This window comes from Tetrao urogallus (assembly GCF_951394365.1).
Source record: "Tetrao urogallus genome assembly, chromosome: Z".
Lineage (NCBI taxonomy): Eukaryota > Metazoa > Chordata > Aves > Galliformes > Phasianidae > Tetrao > Tetrao urogallus.
Window position 1 is genome coordinate 61,466,046 of NC_136816.1, and position 25,787 is coordinate 61,491,832.

The following is a 25,787-nucleotide window of genomic DNA, read 5'->3' on the forward strand; positions in this document are numbered from 1 at the left end:
TTCAGGTGAGGGTATGATGAATAAAGTATCTGAAGGAATCTCAACTATCAACACAAAACACAGATTTGAATTTAGCAGTTTCATTTAAGTCATCAGTTCCAAAAGGCTGAAATCTGCAATTTATAAACTTAGGATCTTGATTTAGTTTTCACCTCAGGAAATTACATCTGTTATCTTTGTTGCGGATTAAAGCTGAATGAATGAAGCTTCCAAGTTTCCAGGCCTCTACATGAGATAACCTTTTTAAGAGCCATTTAAAATATGTTTTAATAACTTATTGCTTTATGACACCCATAACATTTTCCATAGGCAAATGGAGTTACAGATTCCTTGACCAATTTTTGAGTTGTATGAAAATTATGAATTTGTTGTTAATTGAATAAGAGATGCACACACTTTTTCCGATAAGAAGAATCTATGCAAAAAGGATGTTGCCAATTGCAAAAGTAGCATCATTAACTTTCACAGGCCTTAGAAACTTAGTATCCCATATATGTATTGGAATTTAAGAAAATCAACAAGAATAAAGCAATTTTAAGTAAGTTGCTCTTATTACTATACCTTCTCATCCTCTCAATATAATCTCCATTGAGTAAAGAGAAGAGGTGCAAAGCACAGATTCAACTTTGGGTAAAAGAAATCTAGATCTCCAAGTTTCAAAAGGTAAACAATTAAGATGAATTATAAAAGAATCTTCTCCACTTAGATTATTCCATATCCAAATCAAGTGTTAAAAGAAGATCCTAAATTAAAACTATCAAGAAAGTTCAGAATATTTTGTGAAGAAAATGAAAGAAAAATCCTTTTTTTTTTTTTTTTTTTTTTTATCTCCATAACCTGATTTCAGGAAGTAGCATGTAAGAAAACAGGATCAAAAAATACCAGAGACTGTCCCAGAGAAAAGAGAAAGGAGAAATAAGCTACATTTTCTGAGATAGTAAAATGAAACCTGCCTAAATGCTAAATTTATTCCCCCGTCAGCTTTAAACAAACCATCTCACCTGTTCTGAAGACGAGGACAAATTCCGAAGAACAGCAATATGATGTAGGCAAAAAAAAAAAAAAAAAAAAAGAAGAATGATACAGAAGATTAAACAAACACTTGAGCCCTGTTCTTACACAAGTATCGAGATTTTTTAAAAAATGTTAGGAGAATGTATGTGGTTTATGAACAAAGTGTACCTTATCTATAGAATTAATAATGAACTGTTGTGGTTAAAAAGACACTCAAGACTTAGAAAAAAATAGAAAATTTTAAGAAGGAAACATCAAAATTGAAAGGACATCAATAATCCCAAGATAGATAGAGTGAAAGTTACAGATTTGTGGACAAATCAATCTGGAAGTGCAAGAAATATGAGAGCCAATTACTCCATAAGCACCTATTACCAGGGTTTGGAAAAGTTCTGCATCTGTTTCTGAAGCATCTGATGCTGGCAACTGGAATACTTGCTTACTCCTGCATTAAAATCCCTATGTTTCCGAGAAAGAAAGAAAATAGTAGCAAAGTAAATAATAACGAGACATATCCATGCTCCAAAGACTACTATTCAACTGACTCCATATCTCCTCATTGCAAAGGCAGCTGTTACTCCTGTACATAAGATATCAGGCACAAAATGAAAGCATACCTAAGAAACTGGAATGAATAGCTACAGGCTCAACAAGAATTACAGTGTGCTATTCTTTTACAAGAAATTAACCTACTTAATATTACATCAATTTTCCCAAGTGTCAGTTTAAGCAAACGTAATTTCTAAAATTAAGAAAAAATGCAGCTACTTCATATGTTATTGGAGTTTGTTTCAAAAGCATGAAGAAGTTTACACAGGCTACATTACTGCTAGTCATTTGTCATTCAATTACTGTTTTATCCTTGATTTGCCCTCTACTGAATGACAAATCTCATGTTACCAAAATGAAACATAAGGACAGCTTAATTATCAACCAGAAGACTTATCAACCCTCATAATTTTCAGCATTGAACAACTGCATTGAAATATTATAAACTGTACACAATGAAGCTTCTACAAGAGGTCAAAAATGACAGCACTGAGTGTTTGAAGATATTACACCATCAGATTTCTCACTCCATTTTGTGAAATCAATTCCTAAAAACTAGAGAATAACCCCATAGACACACTCAAAAAAACTGAAGAGATAATTCAATTTCACAATCAAATTTGTTGTTAAAGCCATCACAAAACAAGAGCTCCTTCCTGGGACATTTGAGAAAGAACTCTGAACTTCATTCCCTACATCCCAGGTTAATATGCTCAACCAAGAGACAATTTACAATGATAAGATGGACAGACACCTCTCACATTTAAATACTGAATTGGAAGAAGAGGGGTGTGGAAGAAGCATCACACATTAATGGGATATAATCCTATGTTCTGATCATTTTTGATAGATTCCAGATTGCTACACTGTCAGTCAGATGGAAAAAAAAATTACCACACAACTTTAATAAAAAGGTATGCAATACTGACTATCAGGAGCTGACAGAATAAACAAACAATCTTCTCTTAACACATTTTTTTCAGAAGCCCCAAACACCATGTCACTTATTTGAAAGGACTCCAAACACAACACCCACTGTCAGAATTGGCAGATACCTGAGTTCTATGGTATGAGATCTATGGTATGGTTCTTACAGCCTTCGTTGTCAAAACAGAAAACATCTCTACTTTTCTGTGCCTCCAAAATACCTGATAATGCAGCACCTATGGTGCACTGCATGCACAATCAGCCTAGCTCTCCACCTTATCTGCTTCAGACTGAGGACCCTGGACTAGCACTGAAGAAAGGTCCCCACTGTCTTTCAGGGATACATGACCTGTACAAGATAATGGTCAAAAATACCATTAAAGCTGTCTTACATAACCTCCAGTCTTCTGCTTGTCAGACTACATATAGGATAGGACAGAGAAGAAAAAAAAGAAGAAGAAATAGACTTTCATACACCATGCTCACGTCAAAAACTAGAACCAAGGACTCCCCAATCCTACCCTCCTTCTTTTCTTTTTCTGAGAACATCTGAACTTGTCCATTACCAACACTAAGTTGAATTTATTTAATCTATTTAAACATACCAACAAACCCTAACCATAAAGATGCAGTCCAGAAATTCCTCAGAGTGCTGCAACATAAAGCAATTTCATGGAAAAAACAAGCCATGATTTTTCTTAAGACATTATATCTGCATGCAGCTATGCTTTCAGATGCTCCCTTTGTGAGGGATGTGTTTCCCCCTACATTCACACAAAGAGCCACACTACCAAAACTCATGGGGAACTCAGGCTGGTAATAAAGAAATACATTCGTTTAATTGTGCTTGAGAGAAACATTGTGTCAGCAGAAGCTCTGACCACCTACCTCTGAAGAGTATTTGAATCCACTGCACTCAAAATAAAGACAAATACCTTGGATATAAAGCCTTGTAAACTAGCATAAAATTGAACTGCCAGCCACTGGCATGGCTTAAGTGTGTCCTTATTAAGGTTTTTCTGTGCTAACATATCTAAATGAATTTTAAGACAAGGGATTATTTGCAACAGCCATTTACCTGGCTTCAGGGCTGCCTGGGACCAGAGTGCCTGGTGGGTTCCAAACATTCGCAAACACGGCATCTTTGTGGAGTGTACCTTGGGTGGAAGCACAGCACCAAGGGCAGGCACTGAGCACCCAGTGACAGCAACGCGCAGAAGGCTCGCCATGTCGCCCCGACCTCCCAGCCGACTCCTTGCCACGTATGGAATCACTGCCGCGCATGGGGAAACAAAGCGACAGTTAATAATGACAGGAGGCAGAAGGTATGTAAACTCAGCAGCTGAAGTCCGGAGGACCGCCGCCCGCCATAAAGCAGTCATTTTTCTCTACCTTTTCTTGCCAGCTGGAACACAAAATCAACTTTTTCGAAGTGAGGTAACAGAGTAACGCTGGGGAGGAGGAAGCGAGTAAAACTATCGAGCTAAACAAGGACACGACAGAACTGACCTTGCAAGCTGACCCACACGTTGGCATGCCGCGGCTTAGGACCGCATTCTCTTCAGACCATCGCTCTAAAGAAGGAGCTCCGACCGCCCCCGGGACCCAGACCGAGCCGTGCCGCCGCCCGAGCCCCCGAAGGGCCGCCAGACCCCCGCGCAGGAGCCGCGCCCGACCCGGACAGGGCCGTGAACGGCGCTTCACTCCTAGACCCACCGCGCGCCCTTGCAAAGGCAGCAAAGCAGCCAAGTCAGCGTCCCGCCGCCTCAGTGGCACCTCCCGCCGACATTTTATACCCGGCGGCCCCCGGCTGACCTCGGCCCAGCCGCTCGCTCCTCGCCGCAGTCCCGGCTCCCGCGCAGGGCGCGCCCCCAGCCCGCCAGTCACCGCCTTCCTCCCGATCTCCTCCCGCTCCCGCTGCCCTTCCGCGACTACGGGAGCGCACCGCCTCCTCCCACCCCGCCCACGCTCCTCGCGGGAACGAAGCGGAGGTCTCGCGGCGCCGTTCCCGGCCCCAGCTCCTCCGCTCCGCACCCACCGGCCGTGCCGCCGGCGCCGGCCCCGCCGCGGCACTGACCGACCTTGGGGTGAGGCGGCGCGGCGGGCCCGGAGAAGGCGGAGCGGGGGTGGAGCGGGGGTCGGGGGGACGACCCGGAAGGAGCGGGGGGAGCGCGGGAGCCAGTCACGCGGCGGCCCCGGCCTCGTGCGCGGACGGGGCGTGTGTCACGTGACCGCGCTGAAGTCGGGCGCGGGGCGGTGGTGAGGTGTTCCAGGGCGCGCGCGCCCCGCCCCGCCCGGCGCTGAGGAGAAGCCTGCAGGACGTGGCGGTGGCACCGGGGCGGCCGTGGGGCCGGCTGTTTATAAACACGTTTCTGTGAAAAAAATCCTTTTAGAGCTCATCTTACGTGCTGCTGCGCCCTCTGTGTCTTGGGCCCTGCTGACCGCGGCGGCGAGGTACCTCACGGGTGTCACTTCCTGGGGATCACTGTCGTGTCAGTTCTTGAAGCCAGTCCTTCTTTAAAACCAAAGAGCGATTGCCCCATCTTCTCCCTAATTAGAAATAACGTAAAAAAAAAAAAAAAAAAAAAAAAAGAAACAGTAGCAGGTCCGTGCAGGCCTGCGAAGCTCCGTGTGAGGCTGCCAGGGCGCGGCTGGGCGCTTCTGGAGCGGGAGTTGCAATGCGGTTGGTGTGCCCAGCCTGAGACACGCAGGTGGAACTGCGGGCACTGCTTAAAGAGGCTGACGATTACGGGTAGTATCTGGGAATTACAGTTTTGGCTTTCATTATTATCAGTTTTGTTTTTTAGTTTTTTGGGTTTTTTTTAAGATTCCTGCTTTGGGACGAAAACTTGGATTCCCGCTCACTCTGATGCAGATTTTGGTTGTGTCTGTAAAGGAAAGATGAATCTGAGATCACATTTTGCTCTGCAGTGTAAGTAGCTGTCAAACACTCCTTATAGTAAAGTGAAGGGAATGTCTGTTAAGTGAAAAGAACTCACGTTTGTGACCAAAGGTAAAAAGTTGTCCGGCATAGTAATGATAACCCAAGGAGCTTAATTCCTCATGGATACACATCTTAATTCATGAGATTTGCTTTACTGAAAGATGGGTGCATTGAACAGTGGTGGTGCCTGTACTATTATGTTTCTTAAAGCCTCTGCATTCTGAAACCAAAGATTGAGAGTCTGACTTCTCTTTTCACATTGATCTAAGCTTTTCTCTCTTCCCAGATTTCCAACTGTGACTAGAAGTCACACACAGACCTTAAAACTAGGACTGAAAAACAAACAGAAAAAGAAAACAAAAAAGAAAACAAAACAAACAAACAACAAAAAAAAAGCACTGAATAAACTTAGTTATTTTAGTAGCTTTTTTTTTTTTTTTCTTGAAAGGTTTGGCAATTCTGCTCACGTCTGCTTTTGTCAGTTATTTACAAAAGTGAAGTCTAATGCTTTGAAAAATCAAAACTTCCAATACTTGTTCTGGTTTCAGTTGTTCAGTTTAGATTGATTTCTTTGTCAGACTTCACTTTCAGCAGTAGTTGCATAGGGTCTGTTTTTCCATGTACCCAATTAATTGTAAATGTGTCACCTTCATTATCTGGCCAAGTTTGTCTTGACAAAAATCAGTCCAGTACATACCTTGGGGAAATAACATATCTTAACTGTGCTTTATACTCTATAACCTACATTCAAAATAGTAAGGTGTAACAATAAACAGGGACGTACTGTCTGAGATGTCACAGTAATTATATTTTGAAAACGGGACAGTGCTATTTTGATTTCCTACAGGTTTTCATACAGGCTCACATATTTTCCATCTTTATGAATCATCACCTGAGCTGGAACCAGCACGTGAACCTTTGGTTTGGGCTTTGGAAACACCAGGTGGGAAGGTCAGGGTCAGGCTGTTCTGGGAACCAAACTACAAACACTGCTGGGCTGCCAGCGGTGGCATGTGCTGGACAGCCCAGTGCAACTGCTCTCTCCGAGTGCAAAAATCACAGAGCAAACACAGCAGGACTCTGAACAAAAATAGGTGAATTAAGTTGCAAAGGGGTGTGTGAATTGAATCATTTGCAGTTAGTGAGATAATATAAAAAAAATGCATTACATAGCCTGTCTTGTAGAGTGAGTTCTTGCTGGCATTGAAGGCTGTAAAACTAAACTTGTTTGTTGTCACATCTGATGTAGAAATTATACACAGACATTCACCATTCACCAACACGGTTTTATTGTCACACTGGAGGCCTAACTGTTGGCTAAATTTTACCTTCCAGTTCAGCCTGCAGCTTTTCCTCACGCCGCAATTTTCGAGGAAAACAGCCATCTGTGCAGGTGGTGGTGTGACGCTTCAAATGAGGCGCCTGCAGGTGCGGTTTGCTATCGTACTGCCTCCCGCTGCGCTGTCATAGAAATCGATAATTTCTGAATCGAGATTTCCGAAGCGCTGCTGGAGCGCCCCGTGCGGGCCGCTACGACGGTAAACCCGCTCTTGTCGGCCGGCGGCGGTCAGCCTCGCGCTGGCCGGGTGCCCGCCCCACGCCAGAGCGCTGTGCCGGGCGAGGCGGCCGGCCGCCAGGCGGCGCTATTCTCGGCGCGCTGCTGCTTGCTGCGGGGCGGTGCCGCGGCGGCGCTGGGGTCGCTATGGCGACGTGCGGCCTGCTGGCGGCCGGCAGAGGGCGCTGCGGGCGGGGTGAAACTGAAAGTGGAGGGCTCGGGCCGCGGCTAGGCGGGACCCGGCGCCGCGCCGCTCCGGCTCGCATCCCCGCCCCGTTCGAAGCGCTTGAGCGTCCCGGGCCGAGTATGGCCGAGAATTTCGACCGAGCTCCCGGTGCCGGTCGAGGTCGGGGCCGCGGAGGTAGCGTTCTCGCCGGCGCGTCGGAGAGCGGCGGCGGGGCCTGCCCCGGAGGCGGTGGTTCGCACGGCCCCGGCGCGGTCGATCAGCAGCAGAACAAAACGAGCGGCTTCCTCCCCCAGCAGGAGCCCCTGCGGCCTCCGAGGACGGCGCCGCTGGGCACTGGAAGCGCAGGTACCGGGCCGCCGCGCCGCGCGACGGGCCCCCGCCCCCGACCTCGGCGCCGCGGGAGCCGGGAGCCAAGCCCTGGCGGGCCGCGCTCGCCCCTCTTCCCCGTCCCGCCGAGACCGGGGCTTCCCCCGCCCCGCTGCTCGGCCCGGCTCGGCCAGCAGAACGGCGCGGCCTGAGCTGAGGGCCTGCTTTCCGCGGCCCGTGCTCCTGGCGAGTCCGGGCCGGGAGGGGGCCTGTCCCTGCACCTCTCGGCCCTTGTCGCGTTTCTGGGTTGTGGGCCTGCACCCGGGGAAAGGCGTAATGCTGCATCGTAGCCTCTGCACGACGCCCCCTGCCCCCCTTTTGTGCGCGCACATCTGTGCGTGCGTGTTATCCGTCTATTAATCCGACCGCAGATGGTCTCATCCTTGCATCGAAGAAGTCTCAACTCCGGCCTACAGGTTTGAGAAAACATAAACCCAAGGCAAATGCAGCCCGAGGCATTGTTGATTGGTTAACTTTTAAGGTCCAGATATCAGATTTCCTTTTCAATAAACCTGGGAGCTATTCTAATTTGCACATCTGGAAATGTGCAAAAATATGGTTTTAAAAAATATGATTTTTATGCATTTGTTTTGTTTTGTTTTTGCAAATTATTTATTAGAAGGACATAATAGCTTTGAGGAATGTGTTAAAAATTAGTGTTGTCTGCTGTTTATTGATCTTTGAAATCTTTCTTTTGCATTTAGAAGCTTTGAAAAATCCACTAGGAAAGCAGACATACCAGAAGTAGATTTACTGGTTTCTCGTTAGCACTCAGAAAATGTGTTTGTGAGGAAGGGGGTCGTCCCTCTTTTTATTTGCTTTTCTTTTTTTGTCACTGTCACGTGAAATCAGAGTGTAATGTGAAAAGGCATCAGTTTCCAAAATTGAAAACTTAACCTATATTTCAAAAAAGCAATAAAAATATCTAAGTAAGATTAAGTATGCTTGCAAATACGTACTCTAAGTATATTCAAGGTTGAAAAAGTTGCATATTATGTGGGAGCACATAGCAATCGAGCAATGTCTGAGAGAAGCTGTTAATGAAACCTTTCCAGAGCACCTGCAACAGACAAGAATCCCATCTGGATCACGAGTTTCAGTTCCTACTGCTGGACCAGAAATGGCAAAACCTCAGGTGGCTGTGACTCCTGTGGCAATGTCAAAGTTGTCAGTTAAAGCACCTGAGTTTTATCCATCAGGATACAACCCAAACTTCAATCAGAACTTGGCAGTAAGTGTTAATCTTCTGTTCTTAGCTTATTGCAATTTACTTCTATGCCTTCTTGATATCTTCAAGGCTACATTTGCCTAAAAAAATTCCAGAAATTCAGATGATAACCTCCGGAGTCAAGGTAGTGATAGTGATGGTGGGTATTGTGGTGTACATGAGTTAGTGTGGGGTGTTTTTCTGAAGTTTGCAGTAGATAACCACATTCCTTGTTGATAACACCAGACATTGACTCCAGAAACATCTGAATAAGCTATCTTTGTGGAGTCTGCGTTGCATTTATGTCTACAAGTGTTTTTTAAGTAAAAGCTTGCTTGTGCTTTTATGCAGATTTCTCAAGTGTTTGAAGCAGAGATGAAGGCTTAATTTAAACTTTAAAAATATACGAAAACAGTGACGTGATAATAAGCAACTACACTGAGACTAGATTTTGAGTAACTAATAGGAAAAAAAAAACTTACGTTGGATACTAAGCATGGAGTTAGGTGTTTTCAATTCTTTTTTTTCTTATGAGCAAAATCATGTTGCTTGATATTACCTGGTTTGCCAGCTTACTGAATAAAGTAGCTCTCCTGGATAGTACAAGCTTATGGCCAATATACAACTGTAAGCAAAAAGCCAACACAGCGCTCTTCACTTAATGGCTGAGACAAGGGAAAGAGTATTACATTGCCCCAGTACATTGCATGTTTTCTGTGAATACTACATTTCAGTTTCAGGACCCAAAAATAAATGCCATTTAGATTGTCATGCATTTGCATGTGTATAATTGCAAACTCCTGGGGCCGGCAGTGTTGCTTTTTAGCTATTCTGCAAAAGCATGTAGGCATGTGGGAGCTCCTCATTGCTGTGTTGTGGGAATATATTATAAGTGATCCAGCTTTTAATAAAAATAACTTCAAAATCGTAGCAGAACCTAGACTGTTTATTTGAATATGTTTGATATGTTGCAGGAATCCTAATCAGTGTATAGTGTGCATGGAATAGTGATCTTTAGTACTGAATTAACTTCATAAACTGAGTTAATCTGCAATAACATGTAAGTTTAGAGCACCTTGTTTCTGCGCAGGTTTTACACTCAAGTTTTAAAATTGAAATCAACACAGAGTTTTGAGAAACTTTGATTTCTTTGAACTAGAATTAATACAATTCAAATGACAAATCGCCTTTGTAATGTTCCCAGGAGTTTCTAGACCTGAAAATTCACATTCCTCTTATAAAGTACACAGTGCTTTTGCTATTATACGTTAACTTAAGAATAATCTGTTGATTTCTTGTGTTTTAGTGAATTATGGTAATAGCTATGTGTGTCTATATAAAATTCAGTCATTCTGTTTGTCTCCAGTTAGGTGATGCTTCTGTGCCCCTTCACCTCATACAAACAACTCAAATATGCGACCTTGTACATGCAACATTTCTTATACTTAATTTTTCACTAACTTTGTTGTAAGCTTGATATATGTATATAATCTGAAGGAGAAAAGGCTTATTCCTAAAAAGTCTGAAGAGAAATCAAAACAATGATAAATTGTAATTGTCTGAATGGAAATGTTGTGAATACATCTTAGGTATGGGAAAATGGCATTTGGCCTACTAGTTGAAACAGCCTGAGAGCAGGTTTGGCTAATGGATCTTCCCTATAGACTTCCTGATTTTTAAAGTTATGTAAATCAGAGGGTTATTTGCCGTCTGCCTAGCCTGTGCATTGTTAGTTCTTTAAGTTTATGAACTGACTCCTAACAGAAGAGAGGCAAACTGCTGATTTTTGGATTAGTTGCGCATCCTTTTTCATTGTGAATAATAACATAAAGGGAAGGAATTAGACTGAGAAATCACTGAAATTAATGGAAAGCTTCTATTTGACTTTCAGGGCTTTGAAGCATAAATTTGTAATGAATGTGTAAATAAGTGTACAGCCTTCTGTTTGCCTGCTATTTAAAAATAACCAAGAGGAATTTGCTTTATTTTCATTTAGTTGATATAGTATGTGGTGCTGTATTCTCTGTTAAACCTTAAAGTCTGCCAGTAAGAAATGTGACTTACATCTAGAAGTTACTGAACTAAATCTGTTCAGTTTTTAAAGTATATGTTATTACTAGTGAGTTACATCACAAAATACATTCTTCCTATGCTATTCCTCTCATGTACTTGCACTGTAATCATCCGTAACTGTATTAAAATGCTGCATTCATTTTTTAGTGAACAAAATTAGCAGTCTTCTGTTTCATCACTGAGAGCATAAACATTGGTTAAGTATTATTGTGCTTGCTCCTTCTTTCTTTAGGGAGCAGGTGTGTTTACTGTCTGCTTTTTAACTCAGTAACTGCAAATTAATGCAATACCACTTAAGAAGACATGAAACAGAACTATTTATCTTTGATCCGCTGCCAAAAAAAATGCAGCTTCACTAGCTTTAGAAAATCAGTTTTCCTGGCCTAAGTTTATGCATAGGAATACTTTACTGTATTTATTATATTTCTGCATTTTCTCCCTCTCTTGCTTATTTTGGAGCACAGTGGCACTCTCTGTAAGTGCAAAATATTTTGTTTCCAATTTCCAGTTACTTTTCCTTCTACAGTTCATTTATCTGCAGCACAGTATGTATACACAGGAAGAAAGGTTTTGAGTCTCAATTAGGTAATTTCTATGCTTAGAAGGTATACTTACTCGTTAGCTTGTTGATCTTACATCCATTATAGCAAACCGTGTAATTTGGTTGTTCTTTGTTTTGTGTTATTCCTTATTTCTCTTTTTTAGTCTATTGGCATGCTTGTCTGAGAGACCCTAGTCTCTGTAAAAGCATGTTACTTAGTTCTTCTCATAGCACTACTGAAGCTTTCTGAAGTACTGAGGTTTATACTCTCTAAAAATGTTTGTTGAACCAGGTAGTAAGAATTGCTATCACTCATGCCCAGCATCAGGAGTTACTGGTAACTAAGGGCTGTATGGTTGCTTCTGGAGTTGGCAAGTGTAACAACTCTAGGTTCATATTAAATATTATGTTTTTTCATTGCTATAGGATTCTTCCTTTGAAGATGGATATGGTGGCTATCTGACTTTGGCAGAATATGTACAAGGCTTCCTAAACCATCTCACTGAGCAACCAGGTTGTTTTGAAACTGAAATAGAACAGTTTGCTGAAACGCTGAATGGCTGGGTCGTTACAGATGAAGCTTTGCAAGAGCTTGTTGATCTCATCTATCAGCAGGTAGCCTGTGTGTTCTACTTGATATCATGGATTGGATGCCTTTTGTTACTTAGTGTCCAAGATATACATAAATTTGTTATGTAATTGTATCTGTAGCATTTTAATGGTTTTCAGTCTCTCTTTGGCCTGCAACATGCAGTGCAAGATTTTGCTGAATATGCTGTAATGATAGCTCAAGTGTAGGATGTTTGACTCATTGATAAATTTACAGTTTGTCAGTTGCCTTTATGGTGTATCCTAATCTTCCAGGTTACATGCTAAATTGCAGTTGCGGCACTTAATTAAAGGAGTCATCTTTGCTGTATTTGCATAGCAGGTATCAAAGTAACTCTTAAGCCATGTCTGAGTAACGTGTTTTGATTCTTTCCTGCAGAACATATTCATAGAATTGTAGAATGGTCTGGGTCGAAAAGGACCACAAAGATCATCTAGTTTCAGCCCCCCTGTTATGTGCTAATGTGGGTTGCCAACCACCAGACCAGGCTGCCAGAGCCACATCCAGCCTGGCCTTGAATGCCTCCAGGGATGAGGCATTCACAACCTCCTTGGGCAACCTGTTCCAGTGTGTCATCACTGTCTGAAAAATTTCATTCTAATATCTAACCTAGATCTCCCATCTCCAGTTTAAAAGCATTCCCCCTTTTCATATCACTGTCAATCCATATCAACAGTCATTCCCCCTCTGTTTATACGCTCCCTTCAAGTACTGGAATGCACAATGAGTTCTCCCTGCAGCCTTCTCCAAGTTAAACAAGCCCAGTTCCCTCAGCCTTTCCTCACAGGAGAGCTGCTCCATCCCTCTGATCATCTTAGTGGCCCTCCTCTGGACTCGCTCCAAGAGCTCCACGTCTTTCCTGTACTGGGGGCCCCAAGCCTGTATGCAGTACTGCAGATGAGGCCTCACAAGAGCTGAGTAGAGGGGGACAGTTAATATTGTTCATAATGCTTAGATACTTTTAATTCCTTGAAATTTTAACTAACTAGTCACCTCTGTATATATCACCCTTCAGGAAATATACTTTTACTCACAGGCTTTGGTTTCACTGTTGATCTATTAACTAGGTCCAGTCCCATAATGGCCATGGAAATGAGGACACAGACCTTAAACTGAACTCTGCACTAATTGGGGAAGCCATTGGAGAGAACAGTTGAATCAGTTGAATCCAATCAAATGAACTGTTGTTCTTGTCATTTGGGCTTGCTACAGAGAATGCAGTCACACTTGGGCTTGCTATTAATTACACTGGATGTCTCCCACCTTGCTGAGTTGATTGCTTTCAAACACTTGAAGAACATGAGCAACTCTTATATTCCTCATCTAAGTGCAGATACTTGCAGAATTTTTTTCTGAAATACTATGGACTACGTAGAGGCTGCATGACTGGTTGGTTCTCATACAGGACTCAGTCTTGAGTTTCTTACTATCATACAGTTTCTTATTATACAACTGCCAAATGAGTGCTGTGTTTGGCAGTGTCTTTTTCTCATCCTTTATTTGAGTACCTGGAGGACAGTGAATAAACAACAGAAGTATTCAGTATAATTTTACTGAAAGAAAAAAAAGAAAAACAGAATTCATCTAAATAGCAAACATTTGTATACATTAAATAAACTGACTCACATTTAATGCAAACCTTTAATTTTGTCACCTCATCTCCTAGTTTAAGAGGCCTGGTATTGTAGTTGGCTGTTGCTTCGTCAGCTGAAAATTGCTGAGCGTAACAATCTGAAACAGAAGTTTATGCGGGAAGTGAAATTCATCTCAGTGTTTTTTTATTGTATGTTTCGATACTAGTCCAGCTTATCACAAAATTCTTACTACATTGCCAAAGTGCGTTTGTAAGTATCTGCTTCAGTGATACTAAATTAAATCCAGTTGAGAAGATCTGTAGATAGTAGGTCTATTTAAGGAAAAGGCTAAAATGAAGGAGGAGGAAAAAAACAAAGAAATCCTGTGCAGTTCTCCCTTCTTTTGAAGGTCAGGTATCTCGCAATCTATAAAGATTAATCATCTACTTCCCTCTGTTCTTCCTAATTCATTTACGTATATAACATTCTTTGTCATGTTGTACTCTTTCCCCAGGCATACTCAACTGCCAAATGTAGATTCTGGAACAGATAGCTCTGAAACTGCATCTGTGTGGGATTATTTTTGTTTAATAAGTCCTTGCTCTTTGAAAAAGTGCATGTCCCTGAAGAAGTCTTAATGCACTCTTTGGATTTATTTTACATTTTTTTATAAACAGTTTGTAAGTAAGTTTTAGACACTCTTTGGGATAGGTTACAGTGGAAAAGTAGAGTTGAATACTCAAGGCAAAAAGCTGCAGAATCACCTATAGTGAATATTTGTGTTCTGAAATACGCGTAGCAGAGTGTTGAAAATTAATGTGCCAAATAATAATTAATCTTCTACTTCTCAGTGGTCCAATCAACTGTTGTTAAACAGCTTTTTCTAAAATTATTTTAAAGGTATTTCCTCACAACCTAATCATTACCTGTACAAATAATTGTTTATTCACTTTTATTTTGAAAGGCCACATCTGTCCCAAACTTTTCCTACATGGGAGCAAGGTTATGTAACTATTTATCTCACTGTCTAACCATTAGTCCACAAAGTGGGAACTTCCGACAGTTGTTACTTAAAAGGTGAGCATCAGTGTGTCCTTTTAACATCTATTACTTCCTGTGGCTGGATTGTGTGTCGTCATCTTTTGTATGTAACTGTTAAATTAGCATCCAAAGAAGTATGTATTCAAAACAGAAGGATTTTAAATTGAGAGCTATTAAGGCAGAGGTGCATACTGGATATTGAATATATGCACATTTTATTGTTTTAATACAAAAACAGGATTCAGTTCAGGCTCTATAGTCTCTTCTGAACTCAGTACCAAATTATAGAGTGAATTTGAAAGCTAGTCAACTTCAAAAGTATCCTAAAAATTTACATAGTATACTGACTTTCTTTGTCCTTTTTTCTTTTTTCTTGTTCTTTGACTCTTACTGGGACTTGTTTTTTTTTTTCTTGAATTACTTATCTGGCTGGACTTGCTGTGTAAAGATTTTTCACTGATCGTCTAAGTTGCTTTTGCTGTGTTCATTGATCAGCCAAATCACTTTATCACACCAAATAGATGCATAAAATGCAGAATGATCCACAATTTTCAGAAATGTGGGGGATTACAGTTCAGTGATTAGACTTCGTAGATCACATGATGCAACATCTTTTAAATGATTGTGTCTCCTTTAAAGTCTTAGCATATGACATTTGAAGGATTAATACATTTTACTTCAGGAGTGTTCAAAAATAATCCTTTTTTCTTTAAGGACTTTTGGCTTTTTAAGCATAAGGCTTACTTTAAAAGTTTCACTTAGTAAGTGGATACTTACAAGCAAAAGCATGGTAAGCTTAAAAGATCATCAAAATGAATTTTTGAAATCGGAAACAGTACCTTATGGAAAAGCTGAAAATACTCTGTTGTTGTCCTTGTTGCAAAGGAAATAAGCTTTTCTCCTTTGTAGTGACACTACAAATCATCATTTTTATCTTGTCTTTTAATTGAACAGTTGGAATTCTTTCCTTCATTCATTCAAGAAATCCCTAGTAATAGTGATTATTGGTTTTAAAACCAACCCAGCGATAAAATTAGCATCCTAAAAATGCAAATTTGAGGTTGCTTATGCTTTTGCATCTACTATGGATGAAATTGGGATGGAGTGAGGATAAAAAGGCTAACTACATGAATACATTTTCTCAGTCCAAATTTGTACGTAAGATGTGATATCTTAACTCCTAAAATTGTTTGGATTTCTCAAACATTTCCCAGTCCATTTCTTAATCTCAGTGTGTAGATATTGAGAATGCGTTTGAGATTGTCTTGTTTTCTTTTCATTCTGAACTGGTTTCAAACTGCTGTGTAAACTAGCGCAACCCTTGACACGCTGGTTGAAGACTAAAATACGGTGTCACTGCCATATTACCTCTAGTTATAAATGCTGTTAAATGTATTCAGCTTACACCGCCAGTTATAACTAAGTTATGCGTAGCTGTCATTTAAAATTGTGGCATAAAGAATTTATCAAGTGTAAAGACATACGTGGCGATGTGAGCACCACCTAAAATGGGAAGAAGCATTTCAGTACCTCCTGTATTTCTGTTAACATTTAGATACCTGTGTTAAACTTGCATTCATATTGTACTAGGTGTATTTTTGTCTTCAATATCTCAGTGTTTGAAACCGCAGTCACGTCATCATATTTATTTACTGAGGACAAAAAGCACTTTGCCTTTGTGAAGTTCTCTCATTTCCTTCACAGATCATGCTTTCCAAGATTCAACATGGAACAGTTTTAACACAATTCATAAGTTCTTATCACTGTACTAGATCAGTAGCATATTGTATGTGTTGGGATGCTTACAGACAACAGCTATATGATTTTGTTTAATGTTTTCAGGTGTCGAGCAGAGTTTGAAAATAGAGATGAAGCTGCAAAAGGAGATGAAGCTACTCAAAAACAATTTCATGCCTTTGTATTGTTCTTAGGTGAACTTTACCTTAACCTAGAGGTAGGAAGAAAGTTATTTTTCACATGGTTCTTCATTAATTTTTGTTGTGTCTAAGCAAATACTGAAATGAAAGATATCATTTGAGGTATGGTTTGTGTTGGCTTTTGTTGCTTCTTTATGTAGAAGTGAATAAGCCAAAACATTTAGAACATTTTATGTGACGAAGAAACAAGCAAAAATGGACAGGATCATTAAAAGAAAAAAGCGTATAAAGATGCCTTTTTTAAAAAAAGCATAAGAGTTCATTAAAAGAACCAACGATAGACTACCTTTCCTAAAACTTGCCTGGGCATACCCACTTTTTTTTGGAAAATTTGGAGTGATGATTTTTGATATTTTCCTTCCTCTTGCAAAACCCTCAGATGTTAAAATCTATCAAAAGCAGATTTGGCCACTAGCTGGAGCTACTAGATGCTTGAAGAAGGGGTGGGAGATTTCAAAATAAGCAATTAGAAATTGAGACCTTTAGTGGGATTTCTTCTTAAGGTTTGAATCCTTGGCTTATACATGAAACACCTAGTCTTTTCTTTAGACCCGTTTTTTCTATCTGTAGTGCATACATTCTATTTTTTTGTACAAGATAACCTTACTTGACTCTTATACCTGTGAGTTCAGCAAAGTCACCAACTTCTGTAATATGCTTGACAGTTTTGTGGTTTTTTTTACTGGAGTATTTCAAAGATATAATCTAATGAGATAAAAATGTTCTTCTGTCATGAAAAAAGAAAGCAATTCTCCAACTCTTCCATTTTTGTACATAAATGGGCTTTGAAATGCACTTTTTGGTTTCTGGAAGTAAAAAAGGAATCTTTACAGGAAGTATGAGGGAAGAAGAAGCTGTCCAGTTTTGTGGAGTTACCCCTCTTAATTTCAAACAGTTTTCTGTAATTTTAAAATACATGAAGAATGCCTTACAGAAGTAAGTTATTACAGCTGTAGGAAGAACCTGAGATTCCAAGAGTTTGGGATGATACAGACTATTTGCCAGGCATCTTGCAGTTTTTCTCAGCAATTTAGTAACAAAAAAGAGAAAGCTAGAAATGCATTCTTATGCTTAGGTTAGATTTGTAAGACTATCTTTCAGCCTGTGTTCTAAAATAGTTGCGCTAGTTGGTGAATTCTTCCAGCTGAAGAGTTAAACGGCAATTAATTACCAAGTAATTAACTATGTTAATCACGCAGCATTTAGGAGAGAAAATATAACTAAATTAATTTCTGAAGCTTAAGTTTTTTAAGTATGTTATTAATGTCTTGCAGATTAAGGGAACAAAGGGACAGGTAACACGAGCAGAAATTCTTCAAGAAGGCCTTCGAGAATTACTAAATGCGCTTTTCTCTAATCCTGTGGACAGTAATTTGATATGTGCTGTGAAGCTGCTGAAGGTGAGGGTAGTTTTAAATGAAAAAAAGAAAAGGAATTTCACAAGTGAGGACAAAATTCATCGGCACTGTTTCTTTATGTAACTGTGTGTGCATCATACTGTAGTTGAAATACAAATATTAGAATGCTTTGATTTTTCTTCATCTGGGGTAAGTAAAAAATAGAGTACATCAGTACATATAATGGGAGGCAAAGAGAATGACATCTGGTCATCTATGGTTCCTGCTGCTGAATCCAAGTGGGGGCTGGAGTGGAGAGAGGAGAAAAGATAGGAGAAAAAAAAAAAACAGGGAAAGTGAAAGAAAAGTCAAGAGAAAACCTATTTCTTCATGCCAGAGGCCAAATGTATTCCTTGGTAACAGATTTGAGATCTAGGCTAGCAGAAGTATCATATCACAGTTTGTTTTACAGACCAGTGATGTGATATAGAGAGATTTATAATCATGGGTAAGTAGAAGTTCAGAATTGGTTGGATGAAAGGAGAAGGTTAGTTTCCTATTCAGCATAAACATCAGTGGAGTTGAGCAACTGTAGTTTTTGGGTATCCTTCCTGTGATGTTTTTCCATGCCCTGTGAATGCTTGAGCTGAATGCCTCAAAAGAGAAATGAGCATTGCATGAAGTCAGTGGATTGAGTTTCTGTAATGCATAGAGTGAATGCAGCATGTTTTATGGAAGTCTTTGCTTCCTTTTTTTAAGTGCTTGAAGGTTGGGAAGAGAAAATGGAGTGGTTTTGGATAAGTGGAAGAATATTACTTTTAAAATCCCTGATAGATAAGGAAATGTTTGCTTAAAGCATTTTATTTCTGAGATAATAGATGTATCTCAGCTTTGAGAGTGATGAGGGAAACAAAACTGCAATAGAGGAAATGTGTACGGGCTTTTATGCCTTACATTGTCAGTTACATAAAATGAGAGGAAATCTGTATGGGCTTTTATGGCTTACATTGTCAGTAACGTGGAGTGTACTTTTTTCATTAATACCATTATGAACTTGAGCAAATAAAAGAAAGCTATATACTATTCAAAAGTATTAAAATGCAGGACCGTATACAAGAGCAATAGAATTGAAGCAAAAGGGTAAGCAATCCCTTGAGGTCTTTTGCCACTTTTGTTGTGGGAGAAAACAGTAATCAATTTCAATAAATTGTAGGGTTTGGGGCATGCTTTCTGTTTTAAAAATACTGAGAAGATCTAACACTTTCGTTTTCTTGGGGGGGTTTTTTTGTTTACTTTTTTCAGCAAAATGTTCTATCATATATCAAATCCTACTTTATTATCTGAATGTTACAGAACCTATTATATTGACAGTTTCTTAAAGTTTTCTGTAATTTGCCTTTTAAAAAGTTGTACTCATCCCTTGTCTTTAGTTGACAGGCTCAGTTTTAGAAGATGCTTGGAAAGAAAAAGGAAAGGATGATATGACTGAAGTGATTCAGAGAATTGAAAATGTTGTATTGGATGCAAACTGTAGCAGGTGAAAAGATAAATTTGTTCCTTGTTCTGTTTGCTTCACTAAACAGAAAAGCTTGAAAATCCTCAGGAGTACTGAACATGTCCAAAACATGCCTTCACTAAAAAACTTTTGTTCACTAAAATTGAGGTCATTTTGGGTAACTTTTTATCTAGTATGTAGTATTTTTCAACTGATAGTCTTGGGATTTTTTTTGTTTTTATTCTCTATCTGAATAGATGTGGTTAACAACATTTCTGCCTTGAAATCTCTCTTAAGTGCTTTAGGCTTTAAAAGCAAGTATCAATGTAATGATGATGATATCTCCTTGTTCATACTTTTAAACCAGAATTTAAGCCTTAAATATGGTATTTAAATCACTGTAATTGAAGGTGCAAAATGGAATACAATTGTATTGGGGTTTTTTTTCTTTTTTGAACATACCTTTTTGGCAAGGTATTACTATACGCTGCAGAAAGTAGAGGAAACAACTGAAGATACTTTCTTTCCTCTCTCAGTAAGAACTCTTCTCCGTGAAATTTCTTCAAAGAAGAAAGCAACTTCTTTTATTTTAGGGAAGTAAGGAGAGGTGATACTCAATATATTGAAGACCTTAATTTTGCCCCATTGAGTACAGAATTTCAGTTTGAAGTAGGGAGCTAAATTCAGAAGCATAAACTGGATGTTTGAATATCGTTCACCCACACTCCTCTCTGTTCTCCCTACTATACTAACCTTTTACAAGAAGATGTGTTACTCTAGTTGTGCTGCAGATTTGTTATATTGAGAAAAACTGTAGCAGTTTCTATATAACATGGACTCCCTACATCAACACAGAGGAAGTGGAGAGAGTGAGTATCTCTTAATTGACACACAGAGCATTTAGATTTGCCAGGGGAGGCGGAGCGGGGAATGGGGGAAAGACTCAAAGTTACCTGTAGGTTGGAACAAATTTTTGGTTATTTTCGGAGCTTATTCTGTGAGGTATCCATCTAGCATTCGTAGGATAACAGATGCCAATTTCCTTGCTTAGCAAGAGAACATTCTAACTTCTATGGTGTTCCTGTTTGGTATTACCAGAGATGTGAAACATATGCTTCTGAAACTAGTAGAACTGCGATCAAGTAACTGGGGTAGAGTTCTTGGAACTTCTTCACATACAGAAGCTACCCCTGAAAATGACCCAAACTATTTTATGGTAAGAATGTACTTCAGTTCCTTAATTTATATGAATTTAATTTGATTTATAGACATCTGTATCACTAAAAACTTGAAACAACTGCTTCTTTGAATGTATGTGATTTTCTCTATAACTTTATCCTTAGAATGAGCCAACATTTTACACTTCTGATGGCATTCCTTTCACTGCAGCAGATCCAGGTACATCCTGTTTAACATATACTTTCTTTAATAAGTTGTAATTAATTGTAATCTTGCCTAAGTACACGTGAAGTTCTTTGTAAAACATCTGAAACTCTTGAAATTTAGAAGACAAAATTATGTATGAATTTCTGGCTTTGAATTGTGCAAAACATCCCTTACTCAGGATTTAGAAAATGAAGATATTTGAAATTAAGGATATGTATTTTAGTTCAAAGTATTCCTCAGCACTTGGTCTCTTTTCAAGACCAGGAAACTTAGTTTTATACACTGTTAGAATCATGGAATCATTGCTGGATTGGAAAAGATCTTCTAGATCATCAGTTCACTAAAATATGACCCTTACTGCCTAGCATTTGTTTTCTAACATCTGGATGCAGCATAGTATGGTGTCATTTGAGATGAAGGTATCTGTGACTACCTTTACAGTTCTGTGGGATGATGGATATTATTCTCGGAGTTTGGTTGATGTCTTGAAAAAACGCTGTACTATTTTTTTTTTTCCTACTGTTTCATTCCATTTATGGTTTCATTAAATAACCTACTTTCAAACTGTGTAGATAATTGTTAATTTAGGGGACTAATCTCACTGTATATATCTCCATCTGGTTTTTTACTATGTCAGATTACCAAGAAGAATACCAAGAGCTGCTTGAAAGAGAGGATTGGTTCCCAGATTATGAAGAGAATGGAACAGATTTATCAGGAGCTGGAGATCTGTATGTATACTTCTAGAATAACTTCCTTAAAGATAACTTTCTAGATACTAGTTGTTCTTACTGCAAACTTAAGAATGCCATCTTGACAAAAATTAAATAATAACTATTGCTCAAACCTACAGTAGAAGTTAAATATTTGTTATGGTATATGTTGGATTATAATCACACAAGTTCAAAACAAATATTTATCCTTCTGAATATTGTAATGAAGTTTCAGTTATTTCTGAACAGGTGCAAAGTTTGTGTTTTTTTCAGCATTAAAAAAAGTGAAGCACCTGAGCTTCAAGCATTGTGAGGCAGCCTGAGTTGGCATATACTGAGTTGTGTGTATGTCATAGCCAGAGATTATGACAACAGTCAGCCTTTCACAGGGTAGGTTGCTAGGTTTTTCTCTTAAGCATAAATTGTATTCCCCAGTCACATGGCTGTTAAGTATTTTTGTAAAACACAAAAAGCAACCTCATAGCAAAGGAGGAAGCAGTAGATGAGAATATAGTCTGATTTTCTGATATTGGTTTATAAGAACCTAATTGGAAGCCACTAGAAAGAACAGGGTCTAAAATAGAGTTTAGAGAACAGGGTCTAAAGGTTGAGCTTTGTAATCATATTGTTGAAAGAAATTTGAATCTAGAAAGTATTGTCAGTGCTGGCTTCATGTTTGATAAGAGCTCTGGCCTAGATCAATATTTTTCTTAGTAAATTAGAAGACTTGGATGGAAGCTAGCTAAGGGTACTTGCAGAAATTATGGGTGAACATAAATTAGAGATGCCATCAGAAATCAACAGGCTAATATTGAAGTAAAAATATCTATTTGAACTGATTGTGCTTGTAAGATCAAATTAAATGCAAAATGAAGACAGATAGCACTTTAAAAAAAAAAGTGTATCTGAATGTGGAAGACTGTCTCAGCCTTTATGAGAACTGGCTTCAGAACATTCTTTGCTGAAAGCTTAAGAAAAGCTTATGCAATTGTATAGTATTGATCTTCTGTCAGCCATTTCTTGCAGCTTTCATGCAGTAAATGGGGTCTCTGTGCATCTGCACTACAAGAGAAAGAGGACTGATTATTTAAGGCAGTGCTCAAGTAATTATTTTTTTATATATTTCCCTGACAGTTACCATGATTTTGTGTGAAACCTAACATTTCTGGCCCCAGTACAGATAAGAGGCCAGGCTGGATGTGGCTCTGGGCAGCCTGGTCTGGTGGTTTCGCCAACCAACCAGCAGGGGGTTGAAACTAGATGATCTTTGTGATTCCTTTTCAACTCAGGCCATTCTATGATTCTAGGAGGATATGTGATTGCCTTCGTTGGAATTCATGCACAGAAGATGATAACTTCAAACAATTGCACACTTACTGAGAGTCATTAGCTGCTGACTTTTTAAGAATTACATTCCCATTCTATCATACACAGAATGACTTGGGTCGGAAGGGACCTTAAAGATAAACTAGTTCCAATTCCTCTGCCTTAGGCAGGGTTGCCATCCAGTACCTCCAGCTGCCCAGGGTCCCAACCAACCTGGCCGTTAACTCCTCCAGGGATGGAGCATTCAAAACTTCTCTGGCAGCCTGTTCCAGGGCCTAACCAACCTCCAAGTAAAGAATTTTCTCGTACTGTCTAATGTAAATCTCTATCATTTTAGTTTAAAACCATCTCCTCTTGTTCTGCCACTATCAAAGCTTGTAAAAAGTTGGTCTTCCTCCTGTTTTTATGCTCCCTTTTGAGCAATATGGTCTCCCTGAAGCTGCCTATCCTTCAAGCTGAACAAGTCCACCTGCCTTAACTTTTTTCATAGGACAGGTACTCCAGCCATCTGATCATCTTTATGGCCTCCTCTGGATGTGCTCCAACAGCTCCACATACTTCTTGTTCTGAGGGCCCCAGGCCTGAACATAGTACTGTGGGTGGGGCCTCACAAGGGCAGACTGGAAGGGAATAATCACCTCCCTCTGCTGACCTCTCTTTTCACAGAATCTTTTTCATAGAACCACTGAGGTTGGAAAAGACCACTAAGATCATCTAGTCCAATAATCATTCCCTCACCATCATGCCTGTTAAAACATGTCCCTCAGTGGCAACAGCTACCCTGCTTTTGAAAACCTCCAGGGACAGCAGAAAGTTGGGAAGACTTCCTGGGAAGCCTGTTCCACTGCCTGAGCACTCAGAAGAATTCTTTCTTTGGACACATTCCCAGGCCCTAATATCTTTCTTGTAGTTAGGAGCCCAAAACTGAATGCAGTACTCAAGGTGTAGCCTCACTATTGCCAAGTACGGAGAAATGATCACCTCCTTACTCCTGACTACTGTATTTCCATTCATAATAATCAGTATTGCAGAGAGGATGCCATTGGCCACCTGGGCACACTGCCGGCTCGTGTTCTGCTGTCTGCTGATTAATACCCCCAGGACCTTTTCCTCTGCAGTCTTCCAGCCACTCTGCTCTGAGCCTGTTGTCATGCATGGTATTGTTGTGACCAAAGAGTAGGACCTGGCAATTGATCTTGTTGAACCTCACACAGTTGGCCTCAGCTCATCAGTCCAGCCTTTCAAGATCCCTCTGTAGGTCTTTGTACGTGCAGGCACATTAACACTTCCTTACAACTTGGTGTTATCTGCAAATTACCTGAGGGCTCACTCAAGCTCCTCAATGCAGCTCAGGATACAGCTGGCTTTCCAGCTGCAAGCGTGCAGTGCTGGCTTGTATCCCTTTTTCTGTCCTCTAGAACCCCCAAGCCTGTCTCTGCAGGGCTACTATCAGTTAGTTCTTCTTCCAGGCTGTACATGTCTGGGATTGCCCTGACCCAAGTGCAACGCTTGGCACTCGGCTGCATTGAACTCTACTTCTCAAGCTTGTCAAGGTCCTTTTGAATGACAGCTATTCCTTAAGGAACATTTGGATGTTGTGTTGAGGGATATGGTGTAGTGAGTACTACTGGTGATAGGTGGATGGTTGGACTGCATGATCGCGTAGGTCTTTTCCAACCTTGGTGTTTCTGTGATTCTGTGATTCATCTGCAGACTCGCACAGAAACCCACTGTGTGTGTAACTGATCAAGATGCTGAAGAGCACCACTCCCAAGGAGATTCCTGAGGGAAACCACTCATTTCTGGCCTCCACCTGGAGAGCCATTGAGCACAGCCTTCTGACTATGACCGTCCCATCAGTTCATTTTCCACTGGATAGCCTACCCTTCAAATCCATCTCTTCCCAATTTAGAGATAAGGGTATCTTGTACCATGTCAAATGCCTTACAGAAGTCTAGGGAGGCAATGTCAGTTGCCCTTGCTTTGTCAGCTGATGCTGTGATTATAGAAGGCCACCACATTGATCAGGCATGATCTGCCCTTGGTGAAGCTGTGCTGGCTGTCTCAGGTCACCTCCTCAGCTCACATGTACCTTCACGTATCTTCCAGGAGACTGTGTTCCATGGTCTTTCTGCTAGCTGTGGGGAGTAGAAAGCTGTTAAGTGAACCCCATCAGTTTTCAGTGCTGTTTCAAAACTCTGTGGTAGCCTTCACTCTCTGCAATACTTATTACTATTAACGGAATCCAGTCTTTCTCTGACCTAAGTATAACAGGTCTTTCCTGAAGAAGAAAAAAAAACGGGCAGGATATGATTTAATAAAAGGTACTATAATACAAATACAAAAGAGATGAATTGAGTGCCTTCTTATGTGTATTAGCAATTTGGAGTATAGGTTGTCCATATAATAACTTCTTCCAGCTCATGTGCAAACATGATAGTTGATGCAGTGTTTGAACTAGGGCGTTGACTAACTGAAGGTGATGCTAATTAACCTTTTTTCAAAAAGATTAGCACAAATTCATTGTGAAATTTTGGAAGGAAGTTGTTTTACATTGTATTATCCACTTGTCTGTCATCCAAGATACTTCTTTAACCTAGTAGGCAACATGATATGATCTAAAATGGTGTCAAACACTGTAATGATTTGTACCTGTGCTGCTTAGAGGTTTTTACTCTCCATGCCATTGCTTTTTTTCCTCTTCATCCCCTTTTAATTAATGTTACAGTTAACAACTACTGTAAAGGTCTGTTTTGTTCTTGACGTCTATATGAATATTTCACCAACATACTGTTGCTGAAACTGTATACTTAAGTTTACTTTTGGTGTTGTGTTTTTTTTATAGATACTTTGATGACATTGATGATGAGATGGATCCAGAAATTGAAGAAGCGTATGAAAAATTCTGTCTAGAATCTGAACATGGGAGAAAACAGTGAGAAGTTACACATAAATATTAAATATGTTTGCTAAAGCAGTTTAGGTATGGTTAGAGTGTAAGGGGA

The 25,787-nt window shown here is 40.0% G+C and overlaps 2 protein-coding genes across 3 annotated transcripts in view; one reads left to right on the forward strand and one right to left on the reverse strand.

Moving 5' to 3' along the window:
• NNT (nicotinamide nucleotide transhydrogenase) overlaps positions 1–3,755 on the reverse strand; it is a gene marked incomplete at its 3' end in the record, with an annotated part of 42,015 nt that extends 38,260 nt beyond the window's left edge. Inside the window, exon 1 of the mRNA XM_079548689.1 lies at positions 3,569–3,755. Within this exon, the coding sequence (XP_079404815.1) occupies positions 3,569–3,719 (151 nt within the window). The 5' untranslated portion in view covers positions 3,720–3,755. The remainder of the gene's footprint in view (positions 1–3,568) is intronic.
• Positions 3,756–7,277: 3,522 nt separating this feature from the next.
• On the forward strand, positions 7,278–25,721 carry PAIP1 (poly(A) binding protein interacting protein 1; the record flags this gene model as incomplete). 2 transcript variants are annotated; one of them, XM_079548436.1, is made up of 11 exons in its annotated part: positions 7,278–7,521; positions 8,598–8,773; positions 11,790–11,978; positions 14,512–14,624; positions 16,431–16,542; positions 17,800–17,925; positions 19,293–19,399; positions 20,456–20,573; positions 20,701–20,755; positions 21,381–21,474; positions 25,628–25,721. In XM_079548436.1, 11 exons carry the CDS (start codon positions 7,296–7,298, stop codon positions 25,719–25,721), a joined length of 1,410 nt encoding a protein of 469 aa, XP_079404562.1. The 2 variants fall into 2 exon arrangements, with proteins under 2 accessions (XP_079404562.1, XP_079404561.1); XM_079548435.1 differs by lacking the exon at positions 7,278–7,521 and having other exon boundaries at positions 8,663–8,758.
• Positions 25,722–25,787: the final 66 nt, after the last annotated feature.